At 39.4% G+C, this 10517-nt stretch overlaps 2 protein-coding genes across 2 annotated transcripts in view; both read left to right on the forward strand.

The window, feature by feature from the left end:
* The first annotated feature begins 728 nt into the window (after nt 1–728).
* On the forward strand, nt 729–4571 carry LOC126395924 (uncharacterized). Its single transcript, XM_050053724.1, has 2 exons — nt 729–1188; nt 2409–4571. The coding sequence occupies exons 1-2, from the start codon at nt 843–845 to the stop codon at nt 3404–3406; spliced, it is 1344 nt and encodes a 447-aa protein (XP_049909681.1). The 5' UTR covers nt 729–842; the 3' UTR covers nt 3407–4571.
* A 447-nt stretch (nt 4572–5018) lies between these two features.
* The window catches only part of sdad1 (SDA1 domain containing 1), a 7407-nt gene continuing 1908 nt past the window's right edge, over nt 5019–10517 (forward strand). Inside the window, exons 1-17 of the mRNA XM_050053659.1 lie at nt 5019–5227; nt 5332–5436; nt 6324–6422; nt 6546–6656; nt 7048–7119; nt 7231–7331; nt 7422–7479; nt 7562–7636; nt 7766–7867; nt 7960–8029; nt 8111–8214; nt 8440–8497; nt 8667–8725; nt 8824–8900; nt 9041–9138; nt 9265–9341; nt 9751–9880. Coding sequence (XP_049909616.1) covers nt 5138–5227; nt 5332–5436; nt 6324–6422; nt 6546–6656; nt 7048–7119; nt 7231–7331; nt 7422–7479; nt 7562–7636; nt 7766–7867; nt 7960–8029; nt 8111–8214; nt 8440–8497; nt 8667–8725; nt 8824–8900; nt 9041–9138; nt 9265–9341; nt 9751–9880 — 1486 coding nt within the window. The 5' untranslated portion in view covers nt 5019–5137. The remainder of the gene's footprint in view (nt 5228–5331; nt 5437–6323; nt 6423–6545; nt 6657–7047; nt 7120–7230; nt 7332–7421; nt 7480–7561; nt 7637–7765; nt 7868–7959; nt 8030–8110; nt 8215–8439; nt 8498–8666; nt 8726–8823; nt 8901–9040; nt 9139–9264; nt 9342–9750; nt 9881–10517) is intronic.

Below are 10517 nucleotides of genomic sequence, written 5' to 3' on the forward strand. Positions count from 1 at the left end.
ACAAAGAATTATTAAGTCTGATGGCTGTGGGTATAAAAGAGAGTGTGTGTGAGAAATAAACTCAATCAACAATCAAGCTTTTTCTTTATTAAAATATATTAATACATTTATTAATATGCTATACTATGTTTTGTATTGTGTATATTGTGTGTATATTGTGTTTATACAGTATATACAGTATAGCCTATATATATATGTGTGTATATGTGTGTGTATATCTATATCTATCATATATATAGACCATATATACACATATATATATATATATATTTGTAGATTGGCTTATGGGGTGATTTTGAAGGAGTAATTAAGTTAATCTTCTATAAGTGTTATCTTCCCTCCAAAACTGGCATATGAAATGGATATTAAAACACTTTAAAACTTACACCTCAGGAGTTCTTACCTGTCGGGATCCTTCGCGAAACGGTGGAAGGCCAGGTGCGGGGTGTTCCACTGATAGTTGTTGCAGTTAATTGCACTACACTGTTTTCTTTTACTTTTTTTCTCCTCTCTCCTTGACATCTTGCATGTTGTCTGGGCGCAACAGTCCAAGCTCAACAGTCCAAAATGGCGGTAGCGCCCCTAGAGGCTGTTGGCAAAAATTCAACGGAGCTTCGCCTCTTGGTCAATAGCATGCTCTTTGCTACTGCTGCATGGTATCCACTCAGTCCGACTGGACTCGGTGTTCTGCGCATGCGCCACTTTTCCTTCGCGGGCTTTCACCCGGATGAAGAAGGAGATGACGTAGCAGCAGTTCAGTTCATACCAGTGCAGTTAGATATTAACATCATGTATGTGATATCTATGGCAGTAACCCCAGGAAAAGCTAACCAACAAACACCATGGCGACCGAGAAGCAGAAGATCCACTTCTGGTCGGACGAGGAAACTATATTCATGCTCCAGCAGCTAAAGGAGCTTAACATTTTGAAGTATTTGGATGGTCGGAAAACGCGGAACGGGAAAATATTTATAAAAACTTCTGAGCGCCTGAATGAGGCCGGTTTCATCAGGACGGCAGAACAGGTCCGCGTCCGGTGGAAGCACCTTAAACACAACTACCACAACGTCAAGAAAACAGATGCATACAATCGTGTGTGGCCTTTTTGCGACATATTGGAAGAACTGCTCGGAAACAACATCTTGTCCAAAGCTGGAGACCACGATGTGGACATTGGATTAAGCTCAGGTGAATTTCTATTACGTTAGGTGATTTAGCTGCGTATTTTTTTGAGCAACCAAGCCTTCTTTCAATAGGGCTTGAAAGGGTGACGTTGCGGAAGTGTGGAAAAACCCGCAATGCATTGTGGGCTTAGCGGGCAATTGGAAAGTCTGTTTACGTTGCGCGACACTACGGTTGTGTTTTGTTGTTAGTGAAAATGGTGCAGACTTGCTGTGTAGTCAGGACATTTAATCCCATCTAAAAACGCCCCAAAATACACATATTGATGTCACTAACAATGCACCCAAAAACAATATTTCTCTTTTATCAAGGGTTTCTGGAGTAGTAAACTAGTACAAAATTGTGGTTAACAAATGAAAGAAAATAAAAAACAACAAATTTTCCACTCTGAGCCCACCCTTGTATGACGAAGGGGAGTTAGAGATGTAAGGAGTCTGAAAATGCCCCAATTCTGAAAAAAAGTCACAGAGAAGCCCCTAAATATTTCCCACATAAATGCAGAGTGGATTTCAGGCTTCAAAATATTTTTTGTTTGAAACAAATTGGTCCAGTAGACACCAAGATATGTTATTCAAAAACTGAGCAAGCAAACAGGCAGCACCACATGGAGGTGAAACACAGTGAAGTCAAGGCATGTAAAGTTTACATACCTCTGAAATGACGAATTTTCTCTTTAGAGTGGAAAATTCGGAGGTCCTGCACCCACCCAAGTTTGACTGACCATGAGCCCTGAAAGACTTGGCGTTCCTAAATTCGTCGCCAGTATAGTAGCTTATTCTTTTGACAAGATAGAGGACTAGCTCCACTTCAGACAACGGCGGGAGGTCATTTAAATTCTGAGTCCAGTTTCGGTGGGGTCCAGCTTGTCTCGGTACCGTCCGTCAGACTTCCCCTTAGCCCGGTCCATTTTTTGTTGTGTTATTTCTCGCTTCACTTCTTCTCTCTCTTTCCAACGTAAACAAAACAACAGTGACAACAAAAATAGTGCTTCCGACCCACAATGCATTGGGCAATCACGTGCCCTTTGGAGCCCTATAGTCCGACCTTTAAAAACTTAAAATATTAAGCTTGTGTTGACGCTGTGTATGTCAACACAGTTTATGTCAACCCCTATTTATTCACCTAGAAGAGATTCAGATGTTCACTATATGTTTTACATACATGACTACAGTGTTTACTCTCCAGGTGTGCGTGTAACTCTGGCCATACTTTTGTGTGTTTGTCAGACTGCTCGATGGACGTCACTTCAGCTGTCTCAGACTGCGTTGGCGTCTCAGCTCCTGCACATCCCCCCATGGACCCTGCACTACGTGATCATGATTACTGCATGGTGGGCAGCAGGAAGAATGTGCAGGACAAGACAACTCAATGTGGTGATTTTAGGTACTCCATGCTTCAAAACAACTCTGATGCTTTGCGCCACACTGGTATATCCCTGGAGGTATTTGACATTCTTGTGTCAACACTGGAAAAAAATGTGAGCAATGCATTTCCAATGTCAGTGCAAGATCAAGTTCTCATGACACTGATGAAATTAAGGACCAACCATGTGACAGGTTATCTGAGCAAGCAGTTTTTTATATCAGAGAGCATGGCTAGCAAGATCATCTCATATTGGATTGACAAATTGGATGAAGTTCTGCGACCTCTGATTCCGTGGCTTCCAAGAGAAACTATTCAAGCAACCATGCCTGTAACATTTAAGGAGAAGTTTCCTAATACAACATGTATTGTTCACTGCACTGATTGCCTCTTACAAAAAAACCAAGACCTTGATTCAAAAGGGGAATCATACAGCCATTATTATGACAAAATGAAGTACCTGGTCGCTGTTGCTCCATGTGGACTTATCATGTTCGTCTCTACAGCATATCTAGGTCAATGCACAGACAAATATATAACTTTTGAGTCAGGATTATTAGACTACTTAATGCCTGGAGATGAGGTCATGGCAGAGCATGGCTCTTCCATAAAAGATCTGCTGTTTAATGAGAAAAATGTTAACTTAGTAATGTACTCTTTCAGAAATGAGGAACAGGACACACACATAGGACAAACTGCACATGTAATAGTTGATGTTGAAAGAGCAATCACACGCTTGAAAGTTTACAAGATTTTAACACAGGTGGTTTCAAACACCATGGCTCTTCAAATAAACAAGATCCTGAGAATATGTTCTGCTCTCGTCAATTTAAGGGAGGAATTCATTCGTGACTCACATTGATGTACCAGTGATCAACATGAGTGGACTGTATTAGCACGAATGTCAAGAACATTATGCAGGACCAACTAATGAAACTGTGCAGCGGTGACATTAAAATCTGAAATGGTTCAAGAGTTTCTCTGAGAAATCTTAATAAAAAGACATATTTCAAATGAAAGTTTAGTAAATTGTAGTAGTAACAACACTAAAGAAATGTTTATGCTGCAGTTGTTATGGAGAATGCAGGTGAGCCTACCTTGAGGATCATGAATCAGGTGAATAGCAGAGAAATTAAACATTTAAGCTTTCTTCTTTTTCTTGTGTTTCTGCCCAAAGAGTTAAAAACAATTAACTAAGTGCATTTGAACACAAATGTAACAATGTGAGTTAGGACCCTGAGTGGTTATGACTGTTACCTTGAGGACTTTCATTGCCTTTTCCAGCTTCTTCTTGTTTTTGGAGGTTTTCTTGCCGATGGAGTATCTCACCTTCAGGTCTCGCACTGATGGCCCCTCCTCCTGAAAGAAGACTGATTCTTAACAAACACATTTGTATATCTTATCATGTACATTGAACAAAAAAATCACTCCCTTCCAGACTGAGAGAAGCATCCTTTCTCTAACTACTTTATATATTTTTGGTACTTGCCTCTGAGTCTGAATCACTGTCAATAAAACATAAGGAGTTGTGGATTTTAAGTGAGCAGTTTTTGTTTTGTTGTGCAGAATGTGAAAAGTGCATTTAGTGCCAGCATTTTATTAAACAACACAATCCTGGTCACTTTTCATATTTACATTTATTTATATAGTATTTACATTTGTTTAAAGTCTAACTTGTTTTGCTTGGAACATGAAAAATCTGTAACCACCTTTAACATTTAATGTCATGGGCTTTTTAAATATGACACATTCTGTGAATGTTTTGTACTTCTCATTTGTAGTAAAATACACTGTAGCCAACATGTTGTGCATCTTTTTATTCTTAAAACAGAAATTAAACTGTGACACTATGTGTATGCATAACAGCCAAAAGGTTTCATTCTGATTCTCTGAATGTATGGCACACTTATTATCAAACCCATATGCAGATGTGCATTAAACCTGGCCCATTATTTTTTGTATTACAAGTGCTAAGGTCCTTTAATTGTGTATTTAAATATGCAAATGATGCATTATTGTAAGCTGAAATCCAAATATGTGCTTTTGGCATACTTTTTTTTGGAACAGAAGTATGAAATAAAATATAGACCTAAATGTGTAGCCCTAAATCTCAAAATTCCCAAGTGCTTGAAAAAACTATTTTGTACCTGTAGTGTCTCCCCATAATAGTGTTTAATAATTTGTTTGATAATGTTTTATTTATTTAAATATTTGTCCCTTTATCTTATTATTGACAGTACTATTAAACATGAACGTAAGCACATATCCTTTTGGGCACAATTAGGCTACTGTATTTGAAAGAGTAGCATGCTAATGCTAGCCCGCTTACCGCGTCACTACCAAGAAGGCAAGTATAATTGTCGAAGTGTATAAAAAGATACACAAGACTGGATATTTTAATGCTGCTGCAACAAAAAATAATAAAAACAAAGCCTATTTTACTCAAACCGGAAGTGCCTAGACTTCACCGGACGTGACGTGCTGTCTCCCAACTGCAAGTTATGGCAGCTTACACATTGGCCACGCTTGCTTAGTAAACTGTGCCGTTTTTCCTATCTTTTTCTCAACATACTCGCAGAAATCATCTTGAGTCATGTCCGGGCGACAAAACAACAAACTGCCAAACAATTTGCCGCAGCTGCAGAATCTTATTAAGAGAGATCCGCAGTCTTACGTAGAAGAGGTAAGTGTTGTTAGCCAGCAGTGCTAAAGTTATCAGTCAGTCGACCTGTTGTTTGTGAATTTAAGCAGGGCAGTCATCGTTTATCTCTTGTGGTTTCTGCACAGTTTCTGCAGCAGTATCGACACTACCAGTCCAATGTACAGATCTTCAAACTGCAGCCTGACAAGCCGAACAAGGAGCTGGCCGATCTGGTCATGTTTCTCGCTCAGGTACCGTACTGTGTGTGTTCAAGCTTGTATTCATAAGTATGTGTGATCTGCAGTGGTGGAAGAAGTATTTTGGATCCTTTACTTATGTAAAAGTACTATTACCACACTGTAAAAAAAAAAAACACTCAATACCACAAGTGAAAGTCCTGCATTTAGATCCTTACGTTATTATCAGCAGCATGTCCTTACAGTATCAATTGTACATTCTCATTATGCAGTAAGATGTTTCCTGTAATTTTACTGTGATATATGATGCTTTTGGATTAATACTGCTGCTGGATTAGTGTGTATGCTGCATTTTACTCTTTTAGATGTTTAAGGTTTTGCTAATTTTAACCTCTACATATACTGTTTAATCTACAGCAATGCATCATATTCTGAGATCATCATATATTTGTAGCTTCGCTGTCTTGTGAGAACCAGATATTTGTAAAAAGTTCACTTTTTTTGGTGTCAGAGGAACAGCATTGTTTTCAGTTTAGTGATGATGCATTTTCTATCTGATTTAAGAGGGTTTTTAAAGAGTTTATTTAGCTTGATACATTTGAGAAATTTCTTTAAACATCCTTTAGCTTACGACTAACATTTGACAGCAGCACATTGGGGGATACATAGGTTTCACTGGACAGGAAGGTTAAAAACTGTAATCCAAAAAGTTCTAATCTGTCCAATAGATGTGGTTGAGTATCCTGTGCAGTATTTACCTCCTGAGATGTAGTAAAATATAAGTATCAAGGAGAAAATACTTCAGTTAGATACACGTACCTCGACTTTGAATTAAGGTGCAGAACTTTTATAAATACACCTAGTTACATACCATCACTGCTGATCAATAACGTGTCCTACCTCCTCTATGCTGCGTGGTTAAAGTTGTTCTTGTCCTTCAGGTTGGTCACTGCTACCTGCAGCACCTGTCCACCTTTCCACAAGAGCTGTCTGAGTTACTAATGAGTCACCACACGATGCTCGAGCCAGACCTAAGAATGGTAAGACCGTCTGTGGCTGTCCATATCGAGTAATTGTTCATACTTGCAACACATGAGTTTGTTGACACTTATGCAAATGACTTGTCTCTTAGCATGTTTTTTTTTGTTTCATGTTCATGTCAGACTTTCTGCAAAGCGCTGATTCTTCTTAGGAATAAAGATCTGATCGACCCCACCGGCCTCCTGGAGCTCTTCTTTGAGCTGCTGCGATGTCACGACAAACTTCTCAGAAAGGTTAGAGTACAGCACAGCCCTCGAATATTTACAGTAGTAAAATTCTCTGGAACTGGTTAGACAGTAATAACTCAATCAATTCTAATTGTCAGGATCTTGTAAATGAAATAAATCAAATGGAAAAACATATCCACAATAGTTAGAAATCAAGTTCATTTTTTTGAAGAAAGATGGGAAAAATGATTGAGGTATAAAACACACAATATTTCTAATGACTCTGCTGGTGTATATAATTACAAAGATAACACAGTATGATCAGTGAACTGATATATTTTCTTTTTACATAGGTAAACACAATTATGTGAGTGTGAATATAGGCATATGCATGCGCTCTTCTGTTGTTTCCCTCCTCACCTGTCAAAACTAAACATTGGCTTTTCTCTCCCCACAGACTCTGTACACACACATTGTAGCAGATATTAAAAACATCAATGCCAAGCACAAAAACAACAAGGTTAACACAGTAAGTACACACACTCACCTGTGTTATGTTTTACATGTTTGACTGTGTGAAATACTGTGTGATACAGCAGCTAAAAAATACTCTGCATTCACTATCTAATGTGTGTTTCAGACGTTACAGAACTTCATGTACACCATGCTGAGAGACAGTAATCCCATAGCAGCAAAGATCTCTTTAGATGTAATGGTGGAGCTGTACAAAAGAAACATATGGTGAGTTTTATTTGTACACTGGACTTATTTTACAAGAAATTCTTGTTATTTTTCATTACGTTAATGTCATTGTCTTTTTGTATGTCACAGGAATGATGCCAAAACAGTTAATGTCATTACAACAGCGTGCTTCTCCAAGGTGACAAAGGTATATTGAACGCAACGCTTTACTTATCATATTGTAACTGTGGTGACTCTGCACATCCTCACCTGGCTCTCTTCCTGTTTAGATCCTTGTTGCTGGTCTTAAATTCTTTCTGGGCAAAGATGAGGATGAGAAAAATGACAGTGATTCAGACTCAGAGGCAAGTACCAAAAATATATAAAGTAGTAAGAGAAAGGATGCTTCTCTCAGTCTGGAAGGGATTGTTTTTTTGTTCAGTGCACACGATACGATGTACAAATGTGTTTGTTAAGAATCAGTCTTCTTTTAGGAGGAGGGACCATCAGTGCGAGACCTGAAGGTGAGATACTCCACCGGCAAGAAAACCTCCAAAAACAAGAAGAAGCTGGAAAAGGCGATGAAAGTCCTCAAGGTAACACTGCCATATCCACTCAGGGTCATAACTCACATTGTTACATTTGTGTTCAAATGCACTTACTTAATTGTTTTTAACTCTTTGGGCAGAAACACAAGAAAAAGAGGAAAGCAGAAGTGTTTAATTTCTCTGCCATTCACCTGATCCATGATCCTCAAGGTAGGCTCCCTTGCTTTCTTCACAACAACTACAGCACAAATAATTTGTTCAGAGTTGTTTCTAATACCTCTTTTTATTAAGATTTCTCAGAGAAACTCTTGAAGCAGTTGGAAAACTCTAAAGAGCGCTTCGAGGTGAAGATCATGATGATGGATCTCATATCCAGACTGGTTGGAATCCACGAGGTAAGTGACGCGACTCATCAGCTGTAGATCAGTGGTAGATGACTTAGCACTGGTCCTCATGAATATTTGCAGAATGCACATAAATAATGCACAGGATAAACCTCGCCAGCATTTTTCAAGGGTAGCACTTAACAATAGCAACAGTTCTGACTGCTCCTGGGTTATGGGGCTCTCTGCATGTATTTGAATAAGATATTTTATACTGAATACTCTGTTCTTTTCCAGCTTTTCCTCTTCAATTTCTATCCCTTCGTCCAGAGGTTTCTACAGCCCCATCAAAGAGGTAAAAAATAACCCCCAAGTAAAGGTCCAGTGTGTAGGATTGAAGGCTACCTGTTGGTAGAAATGTTATTTGATTTTTAAGTTTCACTTCTGTAACCTCACTGCTAGATGGGGCTTTAATTAAATGAACCTCTTCTGATGAGATTCTTTAAACAAACCTGTCTCTCTAGAGGTGACAAAGATTCTCCTGTGTGCTGCCCAGGCCTCCCATCAACTCGTCCCACCAGAGGTACGTTAACATCTACAGACTTATTCTGTGAGTTAGCACATCCGTATTTAACACATGGACTCCAGTATTGACACTTCTTGCACACTCCCACTTTACAGATCATCGAACCTGTAATCATGACCATTGCCAACAACTTTGTGACAGACAGAAACTCTGGGGAGGTGATGACTGTGGGGTGAGTAGCAGCCTCGTCTACTTTGTGTTTCAGTTATTCAAAGTTTGTATTGGTTAAAATGATTTAAATACAGTTATTTTGTAGTTACCAAGTATTACTTTTCATTGTTCTAATAAATTTCACCCTCTTTTGTGATCAAGTATCAATGCCATTAAGGAAGTGGCAGGCCGCTGTCCACTTGCTATCACTGAAGACTTGCTGCAGGACCTGGCCCAGTACAAGACCCACAAAGACAAGAGTGAGTGACTGCTTTTTCTTGCGCCTGCACATTCACAGCTCTGAATGTACCAATTAAAGGAGATGTGCTTATGTGTGCACATATGTTTTCTTCACAGAACATGTTTTTGTCTGTGTTTGTCCTCAGATGTGATGATGTCTGCCAGAGGGCTGATCCAGCTGTTCAGGAGTCTCAATCCTCAGATGCTGCACAAGAGGGACAGGGTGAGCCGACTGTGAATTTGACTGAAAACGACACATTTTAAACTAAAAATTACCACCCTGCAGTTGTATGCTTTTGTGCACCAGTCAAGTCTCTCTGACAGTTTACATCAATGTCTGTGTAAACATAGATGCTTCACACACATCTTCCCCCCCGACAACATAAATGACCAATACAACAAGCACAGTTTTAACATTCAGTATCTGATCAAATGTATCCCCTTCTGCTCCTGAGATATGATGTTGAATGGTGGGTAAATAATGGCCACATAGTAAACAAAGATGTTGTTGTTATTATTTTGAGAATAGAGGAGAATAGTGGCAATAGATCCAGAAATACAACACTGACAAAGCACTACTATGTAGTATATTCACATGTAAGTAATTGTGAACTTTGCTGCTTGTCATCCAGGGGAGACCCACAGAGGCATCAGCAGAGGCCAAGATCAAAGACTACGGAGAGCTGGAGGCTAAAGATTATATCCCTGGAGCTGAAGTCCTGGAGGTGGAGGAAGAGAACAAAGAGGGAGAGGAGGACGAAGGTGAGCAGCTATTGTATTATGGAATCCATAGAATGGGATGGAAGTGGCTGAACTGAGCTGTATATCAAAGTCCAGTTTCATACAGTGCGCTGTGTAGGGCTGGGTATTGCTATTCAACACCCTTAACTTATCTGCCAAAATAACCCAGTACCAAGTAGGATCAAAAAGTCTCCAGATACATGATACTCGCATGCAATCATTTTTGCGCCAGGGGTCTAATCCCAGACTGTCCAGACTCCCTGCCCGATCAGCAGACTCTCAGTTGCTGCCGTCTCCAGAGAAGTTCTTCTACTGTCAGTTCAATGTCAGCCTAGATTTTATGGTCCTACTCACACTCCCACAGTAGTATGTTTTGATGGAGTTTGCAGTTCTGTGTGCCAAGATGCCACCAAAACATTCTCAAGTATATCTATACTACACACCACTCTAATCACATGATGGGTTTTAAATGAAGTAGATTAAAAAGGTAACAAACAAGTATTGTATTGATATTGATATCACTTAAAGGGATAGTGCACCCAAAAATGAAAATTCACCCATTATCTGCTCACCCATATGCCGATGGAGGCTCAGGTGAAGTTTTAGAGTCCTCACAACACTTGCGGAGATCCAAGGGGAGAGGGGGTAGCAACACAAC

This window comes from Epinephelus moara, chromosome 9, assembly GCF_006386435.1.
Source record: "Epinephelus moara isolate mb chromosome 9, YSFRI_EMoa_1.0, whole genome shotgun sequence".
Lineage (NCBI taxonomy): Eukaryota > Metazoa > Chordata > Actinopteri > Perciformes > Serranidae > Epinephelus > Epinephelus moara.